We start from the raw sequence: 24369 nt of genomic DNA, 5'->3' as shown, positions 1-24369 counted from the left end.
TGAAGTGTCAAAGACTGCTTGGCTGTGGATGTTTTCATTCCTTCTCTAAAGGAAAATGAGACAAAGTCAGTGGTCCCAGGAGGGGATGCTCAGGGCAAGATGTTTTCATTCCTTCTCTAAAGGAAAATGAGACAGTCAGTGGCCTAAGGAGGGGATGCTCAGGGCAAGATGTTTACGGCATCTTGGAGTCTGAGTTCAAGTGGTAGGAGGAATGTTTTCCAATGCAGGAGTCTGGTTGAAATCGGGCAAACTGTAACATAATTGTCCTGAAGCAAATATTGATAAATGAACTACTGGTAAGCTGCAAGCAACCTCTTAGTCCAGGGAAGTAATCTTTTCTGATAGAAGAGCCATTTGCCCAGAAGAGCAAGCAGTTTAGTTGATAAGAATTTCCCAGTGTAAACAGTGAAGTTATTTATTGTTTAATAGCCTTATCTTCTGTAAGGCAACCAATCTGTCCCAGTTTTCTAAGCAAGGAGGGGATTCTTATAGCTCAGACTGTAAAACGTCTGCCTACATTGCGGGAGATCCAGGTCCGATCCCTGGGTTAGGAAGATCCCCTGGAGAAGGAAATGGCAACCCACTCCAGTATTCTTGCCTGAAAGATCCCATGGACTTAAGAACCTGGTAGGCTACAGTCCATAGGGTCGCAAAGAGTCAGACACAACTGAGCGACTTCACTTCTTCACTTCACTTCTTTCCATTTTAAAACAAGGACAACAAATGAATTAACTATGATTTTAAAAGCCAACCTTAGTCATTTTGAGTGCATGCTTACTGAAAGTAATTTTTCCTTTAAGGTACTGTGTGATTTTCCCAGTTTTATTGCACTGGCACAAAAGCATTATAGATAACCTAAAAAAAAAAATTCCCTTTTTTTTTTTTTGTTCTGGCCTAAAAAATCAATTCTTTAAGTAAACCATTTAACAGAAAGTATGGCAGACTGAATAATACACCTCTTTTCCCACACTGCCCTAGAGATGTTTGGATCCTAATCCCAGAACCTGTAAACATCTTCCATTATATGACAGAAGGGTCAAGGTTACACCAATAACCTTAGATATGCAGATGACACCACCCTAATGCCCAAAAGTGAAGAACAACTAAAGAACTTCTTGGTGAAGGTGAAAGGAGAGTGAAAAAGCTGGCTTAAAACTCAACTTTCAGAAAACTAAGATTGTGGCATCCAGTCCCATCACTTCATGGCAAATAGATGGGGAAGCAATGGAAACAGTGACAGGCTTTATTTTCTTGGGTTTCAAAAATCACTGCAGATGGTGACTGCAGCCATGAAATTAAAAGATGCTTGTTCCTTGGAAGAAACTCATTTTAAAAGACCCTGATGCTGGGAAAGATTGAGGGCAGGGGGAGAAGGGGGTGACAGAAGATGAGATGGATGGTATCATCGACTCAATGGACATGAGAGAGAGAGTGAAGTACAGGGTAGCCTGGCGTGCTGCAGTCCATGGGGGGTCACAAAGAGTCAGACACGACTGGGGGGAAAAACGGCAGAAGGAACTTGACAGATATGATTAAGTTCAGGATTTGAAATAGGTAAATGACCCTTTATTATTTGGGTGGGTCTGATATAATCACAAAAGTCCTTGTAAGAGGGAGGCAGATGATGAGAGGAAGAAGCAATGTCACCCTGCGAACAGGAGGATAAGAGGCTATATTGATGCAAGCCCATGGGCCAAGGAATGGGGACAGCCTCTGGAAGATGGAAAAGGCAAGGAAACAGATTCTCCTTGAAGCCTCCAGAAGGAACCGGTGCTGCCGACACTGTTGTGGACTTCTGACCTCCAGAACTGCAAGAGAATGAATTTATGTGGTTTTAAGCCACCAAGTATGTAGTCATTTGTTACAAAAGCAGAAGGAAACATACAGGAAGTATCTGGGAAATGAAGAGCTGTACTATGCTGCCTTTTGTCATTATTTCTGGTTGCTTTTGTGAGCAAAGCTTGTCTTACCTAGCAACAGTTGCTAAGTAAGTTAACAATTTAATCTAGACTCTAGGAGGGAGCAGCTGCTTAAATCTTCCCAAATCCAGTGCCCAGACCTTCTATGGGCAGAGTCTTTCAGTACCATTCTTCACCACTAGGCATATAACCACTACCTAATCATGGTGAATCATTTAATCCTGACAAGCCTCTAGCATTGTCTTCAAATCTTGAATCTCTTCTGCTTTCTCAAACTTGACCTTTTCTTAAAACTACTTTTTCTAATCCTAAGAGTGTTTTAACTGTACATAGTAAAAGACAACTTTAATTATGATCAGGAATCCAAATTATACAAACTTTGTTTGCTGTGCTGTTTGTAATAAAATAATCCCCCCAGCCCCTTTTGGGGAAACCTTCAAACGGATCCATGAATACAAGCCATTTAAGACACGCTTTTACACTCACAAAGATATACTGGGTAAGTGACTTTGCTGTTTTTCTTTGTCCTAATGTTTCAGAGCATTGTATGTCATTCTTGTTGTATAGACTGATCGGCTCTCCTAATCAAAGCTCCTTGTCTTGCAGATGTGTCTGTTTGGCATGAGAGGAATATGGGTTGAAATCCTGCTTCTCCACTTTCCAGTTGTGTGCCTTGGCAGGATACTTAGCCTCTCAGTCTGTTTCCTTATATGTAAACAGGGATGTTAATATAATACTTTTCTTGCAGGTTTCTTCTGAGGCTTTAATGAAATAGTCGTACCTATTCTAAAGCCTGGCACATAATAGTAACTTGGAGTTCTTTTTGCCCTCACCCATACTTGGGCACTTTCCATACACATAGGAGAGAAATATCTCTAAGCAACACCTTAATAAGCAGATGAAAGAAACTATGTTCTTTATTAGTACTGGTGACATAAAATAGATTACAAATAGCATGAGAATATGTACTGTGTATATACTTCTTATTTTATCTTTTAAGTCCTTTTGTATTTAAACCATTTTAAGTATAACTGATTTATGATGTTTCAGGTGTACAGGAAAGTGATTCAGTTATATATATATGTATTATATTTGATATATTTTATATTAAATTATATATGTATATATGTTCTCTTTCAGATTATTATCCATTATAGGTTATTATAAGATGTTTAATATAGTTGCCTGTGCCATACAGTAGGTCTTTGCTTATCTATTTTATATATAGTAGTATTATCTGTTATCCCCAAATTCCTAATTTATCTCTTCCCTCTATATATGCACTTCTAATAAGCAAATCAAATTTTAATTACAGGTTTCCTTTTCTCCTCATTCCTGTCAGGTTTTCAGTCAGGTTTTAAGCCTTGGAAGTGTTTTCCTAAGTACTCTCAAAATACTTCTCAAATCCTGTCTTTCTTTAAAGTGTTAAAGTAGTGGTGATTAAATTTTACTCCTCATCTTTGAAAATGTAAGACGCTATAGAATGGAGAGTGTTTTGGAAAAAAACTAAAATGTAGAGGGAGATCAAATTGGGATCATCCTCTAAAAATATCAATACCAAAATTGATTACTGATTTTAACTTTTAGTAACTGTTTAGTGTGACTTATTAATTATAATCTCTATAATCATTTGGCTTTTTACACCCAGAACAGTGGATATCCATTTTTAGATATGCTTTTTTTGGTTGATTCCTTATGCCTCCTAGCATATCTGAATCCAGACATTAAATGGATAAATTAAAACATGTATAAATGTTAATAAGTATTACAGAGGGTAGTTCTCAACATTGGCAGTGTTCTACAGAACTTTTAAATCCAAACACAAACTTCATTGGATTTAATACTGTTACGAAGTCCAAATTCATTCTACTCACGGTATGACAGGCCAGTAAATCAGGAGATGAGTTGTTGGGGTGAAGAAGAACGACTTTATTCAGAAAGTCAGCAAAGAGAGATGGCAGATTAATGTACCAAAGAACCTTCTTACCCCTTTCAGGATGCAGGCATTTTTTATATTAAAAGGCGAGGAGGGGTGGGTTGGTTGTTGCAAACTTCTTGGAGCAGGAATCCTTTGTTCTTGCAGTTGTCCATCATGGGTCAGTTCATGATGTTCCTGTAAACCTCCAACAAGACAAATCTTATTCTCTGTTCTGCAACTTTTTGGCTCTACATGATGGAAAACTGTTATACCTTTAAAGGTCAGAACCTTGAGACCAGGCTACCCTGTATATTTCAGGCTGTAGGCAACATTCTTCACTCTAAGCAAAAGCAATTGAATACAAGTTCAGTTCAGCTCAGTCACTCAGTCGTGTCTAACTATTTACGACCCCATGAATCGCAGCATGCCAGGCCTCCCTGTCCATCACCAACTCCTGGAGTTCACTCAAACTCATGTCCATGAGTCGATGATGCCATCCAGCCATCTCATCCCCTGTCGTCCCCTTCTCCTCCTCTCCCCAAGCCCTCCCAGCATCAGGGTCTTTTCCAGTGAGTCAACTCTTCTTTCGCATGAGGCGGCCAAAGTGTTGGAGTTTCAGCTTTAGCATCAGTCCTTCCAATGAACACCCAGGACTGATCTCCTTTAGAATGGACTGGTTGGATCTCCTTGCAGTCCAAGGGACTCTCAAGAGTCTTCTCCAGCACCACAGTTCAAAAGCATCAATTCTTCAGCACTCAGCTTTCTTCACAGTCCAACTCTCACATCCATACATGACCACAGGAAAAACCATAGCCTTGACTAGACAGACCTTTGTTGGCAAAGTAATGTCTCTGCTTTTTAATATGCTCTCTAGGTTGGTCATAACTTTCTTTCCAAGGAGTAAGTGTCTTTTAATTTCATGGCTGCAGTCACCATCTGCAGTGATTTTGGAGCCCAGAAAAATAGTCTGTCACCGTTTCCACTGTTTCCCCATCTATTTGCCATGAAGTGATGGGACCAGATGCCATGATCTTCGTTTTCTGAATGTTGAGCTTTAAGCCAACTTTTTCACTGTCCTCTTTCACTTTCATCAAGAGGCTCTTTAGTTCTTCTTCACTTTCTGCCATAAGGGTGGTGTCATCTGCATATCTGAGGTTATTGATATTTCTCCCGGCAATCTTGATTCCAGCTTGTGCTTCTTCCAGCCCAGCGTTCCTCATGATGTACTCTGCATATAAGTTAAATAAGCAGGGTGACAATATACAGCCTGACGTACTCCTTTTCCTATTTGGAACCAGTCTGTTGTTCCATGTCCAGTTCTAACTGTTGCTTCCTGACCTGCATACAGGTTTCTCAAGAGGCAGGTCAGGTGGTCTGGGATTCCCATCTCTTTCAGAATTTTTCACAGTTTATTGTGATCCACACAGTCAAATGCTTTGGCATAATCAATGAAGCAGAAATAGATGTTTTCCTGGAACTCTGCTTTTTCAGTGATCCAGCAGATGTCAATTTGATCTCTCGTTCCTCTGCCTTTTCTAAAACAAGCTTGAACATCTGGAAGTTCATGGTTCACATACTGCTGAAGCCTGGCTTGGAGAATTTTGAGCATTACTTTACTAGCGTGTGAGATGAGTGCAATTGTATGGTAGTTTGAGCATTCTTTGGCACTGCCTTTCTTTGGGATTGGAATGAAAACTTACCTTTCCCAGTCCTGTGGCCACTGCTGAGTTTTCCAAATTTGTTGGCATAGTGAGTGCAGCACTTTCACAGCATCATCTTTCAGGATTTGAAATAGCTCAGCTGGAATTCCATTACCTCCACTAGCTTTGTTCATAGTGATGCTTCCTAAGGCCCACTTGACTTCAGACTCTAGCATGTCTGGCTCTAGGTGAGTGATCACACCATCGTGATTATCAGTGTCATGAAGATCTTTTTTGTACAGTTCTTCCGTGTATTCTTGCCACCTCATCTTAATATCTTCTGCTTCTATTAGGTCCATACCATTTCTGTCCTTTATAGAACCCATCTTTGCATGAAATGTTCCCTTGTTATCTCTAATTTTCTTGACGAGATCTCTAGTCTTTCGCATTCTATTGTTTTCCTCTATTTCTTTGCATTGATCGCTGAGGATCAATATAAGATCATTATAAGGCTGTTCTCCTTATAGCCTTATATAAAATAAGGAAAAGAGTGTGTTTGGCCAGGCTTGAGTCTGTGCTCCAGTTAATGGGGCCTGGAAGGTGGGGGAGCATGTGATGGGCCAAGCAGGTTGGCTGCTGTGATTGGCAGTGCCAGAACAGGTGAGGGAGGAAGTTCTTGAGGAAGATGGGTCCTGTTATCAGAAGGAGAAAATAAAGTCTGTCACTGTTTCCTCATCTAAAATAAAGTGACAGACTTTATTTTCTTGGGCACCAAAATCACTGCAGATGGTGACTACAGCTATGAAATTAAAAGATGTTTGCTCCTTGGAAGAAAAGCTATGGCAAACCTGGACAGCATATTAAAAAACAGAAACATTACTTTGCCAACAGAATTCCGTCTAGACAAAGCTATGGTTTTTCCAGTAGTCATCTGTGGATGTGAGAGTTGGACCATAAGGAAAGCTGAGCGCTGAAGTATTGATGCTTTTGAACTGTGGTGTTGGAGAAGACTCTTGAGAGTCCCTTGGACTGCAAGGAGATCCAACCAGTCCATCCTAAAGATCAGTCCTGGGTGTTCATTGGAAGGACTGATGTTGAAGCTGAAACTCCAATACTTTGGGCACCTGATGCGAAGAGCTGACTCATTGGAAAAGACCCTGATGCTGGGAAAGATTGAAGGCAGGAGGAGATGCGGACAACAGGATGAGATGGCTGGATGGCATCACCGACTCAGTGGACATGAGTTTGAGCAAGCTCCGGGAGCTGGTGATGGACAGGGAGGCCTGGTGTGCTGCAGTCCGTGGGGCAGCAAAGAATCAGACACGACTGAGCGACTGAACAGCAACAACTAGAAGCGTGGTTGTGGTGAAGGGGGCTGAGTCCATCCAGGTCTCACCGTGCTGTGAACTCCTTCCTAATCAGTTGGGAGAATAACTTACCTCTTTCACTGGTGTCTTTAGGGATTGAAATTTCCCAAAAGGATCTCTTGGGTAACAAATAACTTGATAGCAGTGAAAAAGAAAGCCAAGATACAGTCCGTGGATATATGTGATTTTTGTTCCTCTTCCACTCCACAGATATTGGGAAAGATATTCTGAATAAGGAAGAGCAGTTTCAAGAGGCGGCACTCAAAGAACGTATTGCACAGGCGGAAGCTGACGTGTGGGCGAAGGTAAAGGAAGCCGGAAATCAGCCTGCATGCCTCTTGGCAGTTCTTTCTCTTTGGGGATGTATATGAAAGAGTGGAGTCAGGCAGGGCTGACTTTGAATGCTGGTTGTCTGTGGGGCAGGTTCTTCTGCTCTGTAGTCTTGGCATCTTCGAATGTGAAAGAGGAATAATAATACTCTCTACAATTGTTGAGAAAGTTCAATGAAATGACATGCCCGGCACACATAGATGCTGAAATCATCAGGAGCTTCCATCCTTTTAAATTGCCCCTGTGTGTGGGTGACTGTGGCTCCCTTTATTCTCATTGTATTAAAACTTCAAAAAAAGACATTCTTGTTGATAATTGTTTATTATTGCTTAATACTTAGTATGTAGACCATCCATTTGTGCAGCGTGTAATACCCCAAGTGGCCTTTTTTCCAAATGCTGCATCATAGCGGACTCTCTTTTTCAACCCTCTCCCAGCTTCTATTTGCTCCAAAGTCCTTGACACCTTGTCCACATGACTGCTGAGGGCCATGGGAACAATTTGAGTGCCTTGGAGCTCACAGTCAAATCCCAGACACTTCAATAAAGCAAAACATCCATCCTCCAGCTCCCATTTCTTCCAGTAGGAAAGAAAAGGCTATGTATGACTTCCCTAAAGAGGATTAACACTCCTTGAGAGTAGGATAAGCCACAGTGCTTAGAAGTTATTTCTCAGTTTCTCTATAATATAGACATCATAACAGAGTATTGGATTTGTCCAGTATTAGTTCCAGCAAAAGCTTTGTGTGAAAGTTCTCCTAAAGTACAAAATGCTTCAGTGTGAAGGGTAATAGATATAAAAGTCTTAGTAGTCATTTATCCTTATCAATAATAATACAGTTTAAATTGACTGTGAGCCATTAATTATATTCCCTAATACAAGGGAATTTTTGTGAATAATGTACAATTTAAATATGTTTATCTAAAGTTTTGGGCATTCTTGTCAAAATAGTGAAACATCTTTCTGAAGACCCTGATGTGGGGGTCACCCTGCTTATTTAACTTATATGCAGAGTACATCATGAGAAATACTGGGCTGGAAGAAGCACAAGCTGAAATCAAGATTGCCAGTAGAAATATCAGTAACCTCAGATATGCAGATGACACCACCCTTATGGCAGAAAGTGAAGAAGAACTAAAGAGCCTCTTGATGAAAGTGAAAGAGGTCAGTGAAAAAGTTGGCTTAAAACTCAACATTCAGAAAATGAAGATCATGGCATCTGGTACTATCACTTCATGGCAAATAGATGGGGAAACAGTGGAAACAGTGACAGACTTTATTTTTCTGGGCTCCAAAATCACTGCAGATGGTGATTGCAGCCATGAAATCAAAAGATGCTTGCTCCTTGGAAGAAAAGCTATGACCAACCTAGACAGCATATTAAAAAGCAGAGACATTACTTTGCCAACAAAGATCCGTCTGGTCAAAGCTGTGGTTTTTCCCGTAGTCATGTATGGATGTGAGAGTTGGACTATAAAGCTGAGCGCCGAAGAATTGATGCTTTTGAACTGTGGTGTTGGAGAAGACTCTTGAGAGCCCCATGGAGTGCAAGGAGATCCAACCAGTCCATCCTAAAAGAGATCAGTCCTGAGTGTTCATTGGAAAGACTGATGCTGAAGCTGAAACTCCCAATACTTGGCCACCTGATGCGAAGAACTGACTCATTTGAAAAGACCCTGATGCTGGGAAAGATTGAAGGCAGGAGGAGAAGGGGACGACAGAGGATGAGATGGTTGGATGGCATCACCAACTCAATGGATATGAGTTTGAGTAGCCTCCGGGAGTTGGTGATGGACAGGGAGGCCTGGCATGCTGCAGTCCATGGGATTGCAAAGAGTTGGACGCAACTGAGCTAAACTGAACTGATGCAGGGGATCTGGTACTGGGGTGGTACTCAACCTCCCTTCTCAGCAAATTTCTGACTTTGTGCATTTTTCTACTTCTCTGTATTTTCTATAATTTCTTAGATGAGGCTGCATTACTTTGATAGTTAGTCAACAAGAAATAGAGTGCCAAGAAAAAGACCACCCAGTAGCCGTCAGTAAAGCTCTCCTGGGCAGCTCCTGAAACAGTAATGTTAGCCACGGGCTAGGGCTGTGTTAGGGACATCTCTGCCTGAGACAGCAGTGTGCTGTGGGAGTTCTGAGATGGGAACAGAGCCAGTTAGTGGGGCCCCATGGTGGTGGCTAATTTCATTAAACCTGAAAACCTGATGTATATTAACAAATAAATGCACTCTCTTTCAAAGGCCGATGAACGCCAAAGACAAGCAGTGAAGAAAGCCCTCGAAGAAGCAAATGACATGTACAAAATGCAAATCCAGTTTCTGAAAGAGGAACATGAAAAGGAGTTAAAGGTTTTTTTAAAAAATTATTATCCGGGTATAATTGCTTTACAGCTTTGTGTTAGTTTCTGCTGTATAACAATGTGAATCGTCTGTAAGTATACATATATCCCTCCTTCTTGAGTCTCCCTCCCATCCGTCACCATCCCACCCGTCTAGGTCATCACAGAGCACCCAGCCAACTTCCCTGTGCCATGCAGCGGCATCCCACTAGCTGTCTGTTTTACAAATGGTAGTGTATGTATGTCACTGCTCCTCTCCCAGTTCACACCACCCTCCTCTTCCCCTGCTGTGTCCACGTGTCTCCTGAGATTTACAGGTTTTTATAATGGCCTGTTTGTTGCCTTTTAAGAAGTACTTAAGTTTGTAAAAAGCTCTGGCAAGGGAATGGGAGAAAAACAATCATACATAAAGTCTGCTGCTGCTGCTAAGTCGCTTCAGTCGAGTCCAACTCTGTGCGACCCCATAGACGGCAGCCCACCAGGCTCCCCTGTCCCTGGGATTCTCCAGGCAAGAACACTGGAGCGGGTTGCCATTTCCCTCACCAATGCATGAAAGTGAAAAGTGACAGTGAAGTCGCTCAGTCGTGTCCAACTCTTAAAGTCTAAATGAGTATTTTATGGAGGTTGATTGGAGGCCCAGGATTTTTACAGAAGATATCTTGGACTCTATGGCAAGAGCGATGATTGGGTGCAGGAGAATCCCTTTGACATAATGAACCATAATGAATGGCCTTGCAGCTGCTGCTGCTGCTAACTCGCTTCAGTTGTGTCTGACTCTGTGCAACCCCATAGACGACAGCTGACCAGGCTCCGCCGTCCCTGGGATTCTCCAGGCAAGAACACTGGAGTGGGCTGCCATTTCCTTCTCCAATGGGTGAAAGTGAAGAGTGAAAGTGAAGTCGCTCAGTCGTGTCCGACTAGTAGCGACCCCATGGACTGCAGCCCACCAGGCTCCTCTGTCCATGTGATTTTCTAGGCAAGAGTACTGGAGGGCTTGCCATTGCCTTCTCTGAATGAATGGCCTTCAGTTCAGTTCAGTTCAGTTCAGTCGCTTAGTCGTGTCCAACTGCAGGCCTCCCTGTCCATCACGAACTCCTGGAGTTCACTCAAACTCATGTCCATCGAGTCGGTGATGCCATCCAGCCATCTCATTCTCTGTCGTCCCCTTCTCCTCCCACCCCCAATCCCTCCCATCATCAGAGTCTTTTCCAGTGAGTCAACTTGTCGCATAAGGTGGCCAAAGTATTGCGGTTTCAGCTTTAGCATCAGTCCTTCCAATGAATACCCAGGATTGATCTCCTTTAGAATGGACTGGTTGGATCTCCTTGCAGTCCAAGGGACTCTCAAGAGTCTTCTCCAGCACCACAGTTCAAAAGCATCAATTCTTCAGTGCTCAGCTTTCTTCACAGTCCAACTCTCACATCCATACATGACCATGGGAAAAACCATAGCCTTGATTAGATGGACCATTGTTGGCAAAGTAATGTCTCTGCTTTTTAATATACTATCTAGGTTGGTCATAACTTTCTTTCCAAGGAGTAAGCGTCTTTTAATTTCATGGCTGCAATCAGCATCCACTGTGATTTTGGAGCCCCAAAAAATAAAGTCTGACACTGTTTCCACTGTTTTCCCGTCTATTTCCCATGAAGTGATGGGACCAGATGCCATGATCTTCGTTTTCTGAATGTTGAGCCTCAAGCCAACCTTTTCACTCTCCTCTTTCACTTTCATCAAGAGGCCTTTGAGTTCCTCTTCACTTTCTGCCATAAGGGTGGTGTCATCTGCATATCTGAGGTTATTGATATTTCTCCCGGCAATCTTGATTCCAGCTTGTGCTTCTTCCAGCCTAGCGTTCCTCATGATGTACTCTGTATATAAGTTAAATAAGCAGGGTGACAATATACAACATTGATGTACTCCTTTTCCTATTTGGAACCAGTCTGTTGTTCCATGTACAGTTCTGACTATTGCTTCCTGACCTGCATACAGGTTTCTCAAGAGGCAGGTCAGGTGGTCTGGGATTCCCATCTCTTTCAGAATGTTCCACAGTTTATTGTGATCCACACAGTCAAATGCTTTGGCATAATCAATAAAGCAGAAATAGATGTTTTTCTGGAACTCTCTTGCTTTCTCCATGATCCAGCAGATGTTGGCTACTTGATCTCTGGTGCCTCTGCCTTTTCTAAAACCTGCTTGAATATCTGGGAGTTCACTGTTCACATATTGCTGAAGCCTGGCTTGGAGAATTTTGAGCATGACTTTACTAGCGTGTGAGATGAGTGCAATTGTGCGGTAGTTTGAGCATTCTTTGGCATTGCCTTTCTTTGGGATTGGAATGAAGACTGACCTTTTCCAGTCCTGTGGCCACTGCTGAGGTTTCCAAATTTTCTGGCATATTGAGTGCAGCACTTTCACAGCATCATCTTTCAAGACTTGAAATAGCTCAACTGGAATTCTATCACCTCCACTAGCTTTGTTCGTAGTGATGCTTTCTAAGGCCCACTTGACTTCACATTCCAAGATGTCTGGCTCTAGGTCAGTGATCACGTTATCGTGACTATCTTGGTCGTGAAGATCATTTTTGTACAGTTCTTCTGTGTATTCTTGCCACCTCTTCTTAATATCTTCTGCTTCTGTTAGGTCCATACCATTTCTGCCCTTTATTGAGCCCATCTTTGCATGAAATGTTCCCTTGGAATCTCTAATTTTCTTGAAGAGAACTCTTGTTTTTCCTATTCTGTTGTTTTCCTCTATTTCTTTGCATTGATCACTGAGGAAGGCTTTCTTATCTCTCCTTGCTATTCTTTGGAACTCTGCATTCAGATGCTTATATCTTTCCTTTTCTCCTTTGATTTTCGCTTCTCTTCTTTTTACAGCTATTTGTAAGGCCTCCTCAGACAGCCATTTTGCTTTTTTTCATTTCTTTTCCATGGGGATGATCTTGGTCCCTATCTCCTGTACAATGTCACGAACCTCTGTCCAGAGTTCATCAGGCACTCTATCTATCAGATCTAGTCCCTTAAATCTATTTCTCACTTCCACTGTATAATCATAAGGGATTTGATTGAGGTCATATCTGAATGGTCTAGTGGTTTCCCCTACTTTCTTCAATTTAAGTCTGAATTTGGCAATAAGGAGTTCATGATCTGAGCCACAGTCAGCTCCTGGTCTTGTTTTTGCTAATTGTGTACAGCTTCTCCATCTTTGGCTGCAAAGAATATAATCAATCTGATTTCGGTGTTGACCATCTGGTGATGTCCATGTGTAGAGTCTTCTCTTGTGTTGTTGGAAGAGGGTGTTTGCTATGACCAGTGCGTTCTCTTGGCAAAATTCTATTAGCCTTTGCCGTGCTTCATTCCGTGCTCCAAGGCCAAATTTGCCTGTTACTCCAGGTGTTTCTTGACTTCCTACTTTTGCATTCCAGTCCCCTATAATGAAAAGGACATCTTTTTTGGGTGTTAGTTCTAAAAGGTCTTGTAGGTCTTCATAGAACCGTTCAACTTTGGCTTCTTCAGCATTACTGGTTGGGGCATAGGCCTGGATTTCTGTAATATTGAATGGTTTGCCTTGGAAATGAACAGAAATCATTCTGTTGTTTTTAAGATTGCATCCAAGTACTGCATTTCAGACTCTTTTGTTGACCATGATGGCTACTCCATTTCTTCTAAGGGATTCCTGCCCACAGTAGTAGATATAATGGTCATCTGAGTTAAATTCACCCATTCCAGTCCATTTTAGTTCACTGATTCCTAGAATGTCTATGTTCAGTCTTGCCATCTCCTGTTTGACCACTTCCAATTTACCTTGATTCATGGACCTAACATTCCAGGGCCTTAGATGAGCCCAAACCTTTATTGGGTTAGATATGAAGGAGGCACCTCTGCCTGTCAGTCTCCACATCTCTTGTCTTAACTGCCCTTTGGATCCTCAAACCGGTACTCACCGCACTCTTTCCCACCTTGGAGACCTTGTCAGAATGTTCTTCCTGCACTTCATCAGACACCCAGCATCACTGGTCAAGGGAAGCCTTCATCAATCAGCTCTGTGCTGACACCCATACACTGTCCATGTCACCCCACCCTCTTTCAGAGCATCCCCACCCAGCACTGATGTAGGTACATAGATGGGAGGATTGATTATTTGTTGAAAGTCTGGTCGCCACACTCCTGCAGTCTCCACAAGGGCACATCTGACTCACTACCACCCTTATCCTGGGGCCAGTGTGGTGCCGTGACTTTGTAAGCGCAAAAGCGTGCTGGACAGAGGAAGCAGGCCCTCTGATTGCATCCTTTTCCCTAAATTTGCATTTACTGTGGTAATAAGAGAGACCCCTAAGCTGTTTCTCAGGTATTTCCTGCAGGATCAGAAGTCACACAACGAGGGAAACTCTTTGCAGGCTGTACCTGGTACCATTACACAAGTGCATGACTTGGGGTAGTTAGTAAACTATCAAGGCAGAGCCCCCGGGTTCCTCACACGGTTCAGTCCAAAAGCTGATCAAAGGAAAAGCACACAGAACTCCTTTCACACATGGGTCATGGGAAGGACAGGACACAGTGCAAGGTAATGATTCCTGGGCAGAGGCTGGAGGGAAAGCAACAGAAGTGTGACCGCAGTTTGACCTCATTTAGCAAGAACATAACTCATAAATAGTTCAGGGACCACAGGCCCTTTTGTCCATTGTTAATGCCATGCACACCTGTCACTGATCAGCTCTGTACTAGGGAGATTAAATGGACCATCCTTGCCCTCAGAAAACTTGCTAGTAGGAAAGAAAGCTCCATCCCAAGGCTCCTGAAGCATGGTGGCCCTCCCTACCTGACTCCAGGGGCCATGGTCCCTGAGGGGCTGGCTGCAGTGGGCCACTGCCCATCCTTAATTTCAGTTCAAAACATGAGGAGCTTTTATAGCATGTCTGGGGAGGCCTGCTGCTCACCCAGCAGGGACAGAACGGCCACACCGGTTCTTGAACAGTGAAATACTTCTCTATCAGTTGATAAATGACCATCCCCAAGCCCTCTCTGGACTTTACCACCCTGGACTTCCCCAACCAACAATTTCAAGGGGTAACCATTTCCATGGGTGTGGGGTCCTTATGTCCCTGCTCTGTGCTGCAACCAGAAGATAGATATTTTAAGCATCACTGCTGGCATTAGGTTGTGACAACACATCTTAGGTAACTTAGATGTGATGCCTGTTTCCAGGAGCTCACATCCCAGTCTTGCTTTAAGTCATTTGGTGGACATGAGCAACTTCACTTTCACTTTTCACTTTCACACATTGGAGAAGGAAATAGCAACCCACTCCAGTGTTCTTGGCTGGAGAATCCCAGGGACAGGGGAGCCTGGTGGGCTGCCATCTATGGGGTCACACAGAGTCAGACACGACTGAAGTGACTTAGCAGCAGCAGCAGCATATAGTCTTTGGTGGCTCAGTAGTAAAGGATCTGCCTGCCAATACAGGGGACACAGGAGATACAGGTTCGATCCCTGGGTCAGGAAGATGCAACCCCCTCCAGTATTCTTGCCTGGAGAAATCCATGGACAGAGGAGCCTGGTGGACTACAGTCCACAGGGTCACAAAGACTCAGACATGACTGACCACGCACACGTGCACATACAGTCTTTGGGTTGAGTGTTAAAATAGAAGTCCTAAGAAAATTTAAGGGGAATAGTTAGAGGGAGGTTGGCCTTTCCAAATGATTTTATAAGTTTTAGTGACTCTTTTTTCATATAATGAAGATTTGTCTAAGTGGAGTACAGAGGGTTGTTTCAGATGTAGGGTCCCAGACATAGACCTCATTATTGCTTCTCAGTGGGTGCCTCTGAACCACCTCCCTAGAGTCTCCCTTCCTACAGATTGCTGGTCCCACCTGTCCTGCAGAGTCACTGACAGTGTTTTTAACCATGCACTTCTCATGCATAAGAAAGTTTGAGATTACCAGTACAGAAAGCAGAAAACCAATCAAACAGCCTTACATTCAGATACATAGAGCTCACCAGGTGAGCTCTTCTGTGATGCTAAGAATGTGGGGTAAGTTTTAGGTGAATTGCTGTGAAGCCAAGTTTCCAGGTCTTGTCCAATGGACAGATAAGATTCTGAAAAAATGCTAATATTATCTTATTCAAATACAATAATATTAAAAAGTAAATAATAAAGTAGAAGCTAAGGGAAAATGAGGAGAGAAAATATGAAGTCAGGTGTGAATCCAAGACTCAGAAATGTCAGTAGCCATGAGGTCCTGTGCTGTTATCACAGCTGGGCCTTTGAGCTTTCTGACAGTCAGCTCAAAGAGGAAAGTACTACAAAGCACCATGTCCCCCAGGTAAAGACAGATCAAGGGCCAAGATCTTCCTGCCTGTGATACGTGAGAGAAACTTCTCCTGAGGGAGACATGGTGGCATGAAGAAAGGTCTGTCACACATCTACACAGTCAAGATGATGGATTTGGTGAGTCTGTCTCTTATCTCACAATAGAAGCCCATTCTCTCAAAATGCACTTCAATAAAAGTAATTTGACTGGAAGGCTTTCTGTTGAATAGGAACACTGCCAAACAGTACTTCATTGAATTATTTTTTGTAGCTTTAAAGAGCCGTTGGACATGCTATATGATACAGTAAAATGATTTCGGTTTCACTAAATCATTACATGAAAGAGGAATGGGATTTCATTCTCTGAATTAAATTCAGAACCCAGTCAAAATAAAGGGCTGAGGTATCCTTTTTAAGTTCTGTGATTCAAATAGAAACGTATTACAGTAATACATCATCTTTATAAGGCGCAACCATTCGGCAATCTCAGTTGCTGAAAATGTACTTGAAAACCCAGAAATGATACCTAAGAAGTTGAAATATCCCCTAAGATGTTCAACAGCAGCCTCTGACTACAAGATAGAGACTTAGACTTATTACCCGTAGCAGAACCTTCCATACTCTGCTCGGAAATTGTCTGTGGGAGGTGGGGAGGGGTTCGAAGGGAGGGAGGAAACTTACTGTACTGTCTGATAAGACTGGACAGACTTTCTGGAATGAAAACAAACCAGTGAATCTCTGGAAAGACCCCAGCATCACAGCCAGCAATGAAGTGAGAAACTGGTGGGTGAGGATCCTGCTTTCTGGTCCTAGTTCTTCCAATGACTCACTCTGAAATAACTTAGTTTCTTGTTTGTTTTGTTTTTACATTAAAAAAATTTTTTTATTTTATATTGGGGCATAGTTGATTAGCAAGGTTGTATTAGTTTCAGGTGTACTGCAAAGTGATTCAGTTAGGCATATATTGACACATAGATCTATTGTTTTCAAATTCCTTTCCCGTTTAGGTTATTACAGAATGTTGAACAACTTAGTTTCTGTATGTTCTCTCTTATCCCTGAAACAGAGATACACATTTCCCTTTAAATGAAAGTTTTGAAACAACTGGAGAGAATTAACTGCCCCTCCTTTCTGGCATGTTATTTCTTTTAGAACAGTGGTTGCAGGGTGGAGTTTGGGTCTCCTCCAGTAGTCAGTGAGTCCCAAGGATGGAATTCCAGCCTCCTCCTGCTTGGAACAGTGGGCCCAGCATTATACCTGGCATACCATGCCTTCATTGGACATTTCCAGGGATACAGGGTTTCCCTTGAGAGCCTGTTGCCCTCAAGTCCTGTTTTGTTTTTGGGTTTTATCTTTTGGCCATGCTGCACAGCATGTGGAATCTTATTCCTGGACCAAGGATCATACCTGCGCCTCCTGCATTGGAAGCATGGAATCTTAACCACTGGATCGCCAGGGAAGTCCCTAGTCCTGGTTTGACAAGTGTCTCTTCTCATTACCTAGCTGAAGGCTCCATAGGTCCTTCTATAGGAAGAGGTAGTGGAACTCTTATTCCTGTCTCCTTCATAACTGAGGATGGGCCCCTCAAGGTGAATGAGCTAGAATACTCCAGAAGGACAGTGAGGGCATGCAGGTAGCTTCCGGAGACTGCCGTCCTGTGGACTGCTTGCTCAGGTTCCCTTCTACCCCAGAGGCTCTCCTGGTCATTATTTCTGCCACTTTCCAGGACTGACTTCCTAGAGCAGAATTGTAGTCTGTATTTCTAATCATGGATAAAGATAATAGGATGCTATACAATATTTGAAGAATCAAAAAATGACCATGACTCAATTACTTTTCCTTTTGCATATTCCTTTTTAATATAATCTATGTATATACTTGGGCTTCCCTGGTGGCTCAGTGATAAAGAATCTGCCTGCCAATGCAAGAGACATGGGTTTGATCCCTGGGTTGGGAAGATTCCCCTGGAGAAGGAATGGCAACCCACTCTAGTATTCTTGCCTGGGAAATCCCATGGAGAGAGGAGCCTGGTGGGCTACAGTCCATGGCGTTGCAAAACAGGCAGATATGAGTTCACATCTAAACAACAACTATAGTATACATACTTATGCTATATATAGTTTGTACATTTCTGGTTTTGCCTAGCATCATTATAAGTTTCCCATATAGTATATACTCCTTTTCTTTCCTTTTCAATAGCTGTATATTAATAATATTCCATGGCATAGACATACCATTTCAATTTTTCTTTTTAGTGGAAGATAATTGCTTTATACTTTTGTGTTGGTTTCTGCCATGCAGCAATGCAAATCAGTCATAACTATCTATCTATCTATCTATATATATATATATATAGTATATATCTTCCCTCTTGAGCCTCCCTCCCAACCACCGCCGCCCCCAGTTTTTAAAAATTTTATTTTTCTGTATTCCTTCACTTTTCTAAAACAATTCTTTTTGTATTGAATGAAAAATTCTTTAAATTCTATGGTGCTTTACAATTTTGAAAAGGTTCACACACATGATGTCATCCAACCCCATAAAAATCCTCTTCTTCTGCCCACCCTTATATCACCCTTTCCCCCTTACCTCTCCCCACTGGTAACTTATTCATTTGATCTCTGTATCTGTGGATCTGCTTCTTATTTTTATACACTCTTAAATCATCAGGCTTAATTGGTATATATTTCATCAGGCAGATAAATTATGATCTGAATCACCTCTTAGTATTCATTTTTGAATGTCAAAGCTGTAGAATCTAAACCTGGTTTTCCTGTTGCTTAAGGAAATGGCGGCTAGGACCGAGATGCAACTGCATAAAAACTTGGAGGAAGAACTTCAGCGAGAGCACTTGGCTGCTGAGCAGCGCATGGTCCACAGGATCCAACGGATCATGATGGAGTGCCACCGCGAGAAGGTGCAGGCTGTGCAGGAAGCCCGAGAGCAGGAGAGGCTCATGGCCCAGGAAGAGATCCAGCTTCAGAGAAGGTACTCCAGGGAGCACCCCTGCAAATCAGTGTATTCCCTCTCAGAATCAACTTGGAAAAGAGGATAGGGTGGATGCCATAGATACTTCCCACTTTTTGTGTTTTTACATTTTTATTACAGAATATATCAAACATGGGGAACAGTTTATAATAGTATATTGTAGAGTATGTGTGTCTGTGTGTGTGACGTGAAGAAAAATAACACGAATACTCAAGGGCCTACCAGCCTTTTGAGGGGATTGCAAAGTCCCATTTGTTTCCTCTCCTCCTATCTTGCAAGGTAACTGCTGCCCTAAAAATTGTGCTTTTCATTCCATATCCCCAATTTTAGGGGAGGCAAGGAATTAAGAAATGTTTTTCCACAAATACATAACACTCAGGCTTCACATCCTCTAGCCCACATGGTACACTATGGTGGATGTGTTACTTTTGGTCTGTTTCTTTTTACACAAGTCATAATGCTATAAACAAAGTTGAGCTTCTAGAAATACAGAGAGAGCAAAATTTACTAAGTCCTGACTCCCTGCTTCCTGCCCACTGTCTCCCAGGGACAATCATTTAAAAGAATGTAGTTCTGTATCCTTCCTTGCTCTTTTGATGTATTTACTCCAAAATCACTGCAGATGGTTACTGCAGCCATGAAATTAAAAGACGCTTACTCCTTGGAAGGAAAGTTATGACCAACCTAGACAGCATATTAAAAAGCAGAGACATTACTTTGCCAACAAAGATTCGTCTCATCAAGGCTATGGTTTTTCCAGTGGTCATGTATGGATGTGAGAGTTGGACACTAAAGAAAGATGAGTGCCAAAGAATTGATGCTTTTGAACTGTGGAGAAGATTCTTGAGAGTCCCTTGGACTGCAAGGATATCCAACCAGTCCATCCTAAAGGAGAACAGTCCTGAGTGTTCATTGAAAGGACGGATGTTGAAGCTGAAACTCCAATACTTTGGCCACCTGATGCGAAGAACTGACTCATTGGAAAAGACCCTGATGCTGGGAAAGATTGAAAGCAGGAGGAGAAGGGGATGACAGAGGATGAGATGGTTGGGTGGCATCACTGACTCAATGGAGATGAGTTTGAGTAAACTCCAGGAGTTGGTGATAGACAGGGAGGCCTGGTGTGCTGTGGTCCATGGGGTTGCAAAGAGTCGGACACGACTGAGCGACTGAACTGAACTGAACTGAATAGCCTTATATGTGTGCATAATTTGAAATAACTTTTACATAAATCAGATCACATATGCACTTATTAATATATATGTGAAAAATACCACAGTAACCATTTTATATATGTAGTGAATGTTTGATGGGTTTGGCCAGTTTTGACAGGTCAGCATTCAGGAGCCCTAGTAATTATCAGGATCCAGAGGTTTCAAACTTGTTTCTGGGTGCTCAGTGACCTGCCCAAGCTCATGTAGCTGATGCAGCAGGACCCAGACTGAAACCTCTGTGTTTGGCCTCCTGATCTAGGACTTGTCTCTTGCTTCACTGCTTGAGTTAACTAATCTATTTGTATATAATTAATGGGCAAAATTTCCTTGTTAGAACTGTTTGGAAGAGAGCCAAAAGTAAAATCCTATAGGAAGTACAGATAAATAGGAATGAAAGCTGCAGCCTTGGCTATTTCAGTGGTTCCCTACCTGCATAGGCTGTCAGTCATTGTGAGGTAGAGGAGGAAGGAAGTAGAGGACTTGGGGAGAAAGTTAGAGAAGACAGTAACTCCTGAGTGAGTTGTCCAAAGCCGTGGAGGGTGGTTCTCCTCTCCCTCTGCTTCCTCCGCTCCATCTCAGGAACACTGCCCATCCTAAAGGAGCGTCTGAGTCTCTCCTCACACCCCCCTGAGCCTCCTGCTCTCTCCTTCACTCCTTCACTGCTGTCCACCTTTGGCCCCTTCCTCCATGAAGTTCAAAGGTGGAAGACTTTCCATGGCCATCTTTCACTGAACCAGTTGGCTAAGACTAGGGACCTGCTGTGCCTGTTATGTAAGTGTATCCACCTAGAATGTCCATTTTGTTCTTTGATGTATCCCTAGTGCCTATAAGCGGAGAAGGCAATGGCAAGCCACTCCAGTACTCTTGCCTAGAAAATCCCATGGATGGTGGAGCCTGGTGGGCTGCAGTCCATGGGGTCGCGAAGAGTCGGACATGACTGAGCGACTTCACTTTCATACATTGGAGAAGGAAATGGCAACCTACTCCAGTTTTCTTGCCGGGAGAATCCCAGGGATGGCGGAGCCTGGTCTGCTGCCGTCTGTGGGGTCGCATAGAGTCGGACACAACTGAAGTGACTTAGCAGCAGCAGCAGCAGCAGTGCCTATAAGAGAGCCTGGCACATGGTGGGCATTCTTCAAATAATTGTCAAAGGTTCAAATTTGTTCCAGTCAGCTGAACCCACTCTACAGCACACCAGATCTCATTTAGAGACTTTGCTAGATTCCAGCATTCTTTAAAGCTTTTGCAGAAACTAATATGTGGAGTGAATGTGAAAGTCACTCAGTTGTGTCCAACTCGTTGCAACCCCATGGACTATTCAGTCCATGGAATTCTCCAGGCCAGAATACTGGAATGGGTAGCCACTCCCTTCCCTTCTCCAGGGGATCTCCCAACCCAGGGATCGAACCCAGGTCTCCCATATTGCAGGTGGGTTCTTTACCAGCTGAGCCACTAAGGAAGCCCACTGTTTCGAATTCCACTGTGGATCTCTTGCTGTTCTTGTTCAGTCGCTCAGTCATGTCCAACTCTTTGAGACACCATGGACTGCAGCACACCTGGCTTCCCTGTCCTTCACTGTCTCCCAGAATTTGCCCAAACTCATGTTTATTGAGTCAGTGATGCCATCCAACCATCTCATTCTCTGTCGTCCCCTTTTCCTCCTGCCTTCGATCTTCCCCAGCATCAGGGTCTTTTCCATTGGGTTGACTCTTCACATCAGGTGGCCGAAATATTGGAGCTTCATCTTCAGCATCAGTCCTTTCAATGAATATTCAAGGTTGATTTCCTTTAGATACCTTATAATCAGACACCTATGAATTTGTTCAGCAATGGTTCTCAAAATATGGTCCCAGATCCTTTAGTGGGACACTAAGGTCAAAGCTGTTTTCTTAATAATATTAAGACACAATTTGTCTTTTCACTCCATCTCAGGAGTATACAGTGGCATTTTCCACGGTTTTATGATGTGTGATGCCTCAACAGATTGAAGCAAAATGAAAATCTAACTTTTCTCCTATTAAGCCAGACAATAAAGGGTTTTATGGAAATGTAAAATGAGGCCACTTTTCTCATCAAAAGATTTTTGATTTACAAAAAAATATTTTTCATACAAGGTAAGCTTTTTATTTTAACATTTAATGGATTTATCCAATATTTCACATGAATTTATAATGCTTGTGAAATGTCTGACTTTAATTTTTGAAACTGTTAGGGTCAATAGATATAAACTATATATATAAACAAAGGCTCTTTGGGTTTCTTGGTCATTTTAAGAGTGAAAGTGATCTTGAGGCCAAAAGTTTGGCTGTCATAGAATATTGCTCAGATAGAATCAAAATTAAGGCTAAACTCACTTTGTGAGATAGTTTATTGCATTCCAGCTAAAGGTGAGTAGCTATGTTGATACATAGAAATATCAACATAGGGTTGATATTTCTTTCTAGACTTTCTCTAGGGGTTTGGAGCTCTGACCTTATCTTTGTTCATCTTTGTAGAACTCTGCATTCATATTTTCTGACCTTGGTGGACTCCCTAAAGTTAGCATTAGTCAGTAGGCTAGTGGCTTCACACTAGCCCACAGCAAGGAAATCCATGTGTTCCTTCCCTGCTCTGAAAAGTACTTTTTGATTGTTTACATCTAATCAAAAGCTCATCTTGACCAGCCTGTCTCAGACTGGTGACTCATGTAAACCATGCAGTCATGCCTTCTCCATCTGTGGTGAAAGACAAATCTTTTGGTTTTTAGTGGGTAATCCATCTAACTACTAACATTCAACTCTTACTCTTTTTGGTAGAAAGGCCATGGAGGAATTTATGAGTACTGGTGTCACAGTTGTGAAGGATCAGAAGAAGAGTGTGAACCAGCTGATAAAGGAAAAACAACACGAAATGAACATCTACTATTGCATGACTCAGAGGAAGAAGCAAGAAGAGGTTCAGGAAGTGCTTCACGAAGCAGAGAAAACACATCAGGCCAAACTTGGAAATGTGATGGACAAACTGGTTAACACTCAGGGGGAGCTGCTCTCCATAGCGAAGCAACTGGGAATTATGACGAATTGGAAAGACTTCCTGGAGGAAGAGTTACAGGAAACCAGGGCAGCATTTCAAAAATACATCAATTATACATTTCCAAAGCTCTCTCCAGGACATGCAGATTTTATTCTGCCAGAAAGAAAGAAAACACCTTCCAATCTTATTATTCCGGAGAACCAAACAACTCCTGATTAGAAGTCTTCATCTGATATTTCACTACAAAAGACACAGTTTGAAAGACTAAATAAATTCATTTAAAAACCATGTATGGATCCCTAGTTATGTGAATGGTACTATTGAGCTGCAAGCGTTTTGATGGAAAACCAAAATATTCAAAAGCACATATCAGGCTACAGTGGGCTCCAAGTCTAATGGAGAAGAGATAACAGTGAGAGGGGTCAAAGCTGACTAGGAGGTGGTACTTCCCCGGCAATTTAGTGGTTAAGTCATCACCTTCCAGTGCAGGAAGTGTGAGTTCAATCCCTGGTGGGGAGCTAAGATCCCACATGCCTCACAGTTAAAAAACCAGAACATGGAGAAGGAAATAGTAACCCACTCCAGTGTTCTTGCCTGGGAAATCCCATGGACAGAGGAGCCTGGCGGGCTACAACCCATGCGATCAAAAAGAGTCAGACATGACTTAGCTACTGAACAACAGCAGCTTGTCTTAAACCTGTCTCTCTATGTCTCCAAATGCCTGCTGCACTGTTTGTACCTTGACTTCTTAAGCTAAAACCTGAACTTTACCACTCTGCTTTCTCCCTACCCTCTACCAATATTCTTTTCATAGTCACTTTAGCAGTATTTCCCAAATTCTGTCCCTTCTCTTAATTTTCAACGTCACTGCTTTGTCCTAGACTACATAAATGCTTTCCTTATCTAACCTAGTGGCCTCCCCAAAGCTCTCCTTACTGCCAGGTCATCTCCAGTCAACCCTGGAACATGCAGTCATATCGGTTATATACCTTGTTGTTTAAAAAGTCTGTTTTAGGACTTCCCTGTCAGTCCAGTGGTTAAGACTGCATACTTCCACTTCTGGGGGTATGAGTTTGATCCCTGGTTGGGGAACTAAGATGCCACATGCCTTGGAGTCAAAAAACCAAAACATAAAGCAGAAGCAATATTGTAACAAATTCAATAAAGACTTTAAAAATGGTCCACATCAAAAACAAAAAGCAAACAAAACTGGCTAGGAGGAAAAAAGATTTCATGGAAGTCTAAACAAACTTGTATATCTGGCTTTACTCATGTTTCCATCAGACATTTACCTCTTTTAATATTTGTTGCAGTTAAAAACAA

The 24369-nt window shown here is 42.4% G+C and overlaps 1 protein-coding gene across 1 annotated transcript; it reads left to right on the top strand.

Annotated features, from left to right (window-relative positions):
* The first annotated feature begins 1936 nt into the window (after window positions 1–1936).
* C10H6orf163 (chromosome 10 C6orf163 homolog) lies at window positions 1937–23265 on the top strand. Its single transcript, XM_055433261.2, has 5 exons — window positions 1937–2418; window positions 7055–7149; window positions 9423–9530; window positions 18618–18820; window positions 22830–23265. The coding sequence occupies exons 1-5, from the start codon at window positions 2271–2273 to the stop codon at window positions 23263–23265; spliced, it is 990 nt and encodes a 329-aa protein (XP_055289236.1). The 5' UTR covers window positions 1937–2270.
* Window positions 23266–24369: the final 1104 nt, after the last annotated feature.

Source organism: Moschus berezovskii, chromosome 10 (assembly GCF_049115385.1).
Source record: "Moschus berezovskii isolate FMDL1 chromosome 10, NW_MosBer_1.0, whole genome shotgun sequence".
In the NCBI taxonomy this organism is placed as follows: domain Eukaryota; kingdom Metazoa; phylum Chordata; class Mammalia; order Artiodactyla; family Moschidae; genus Moschus; species Moschus berezovskii.
This window is presented reverse-complemented; position numbering and strand designations above follow the sequence as displayed.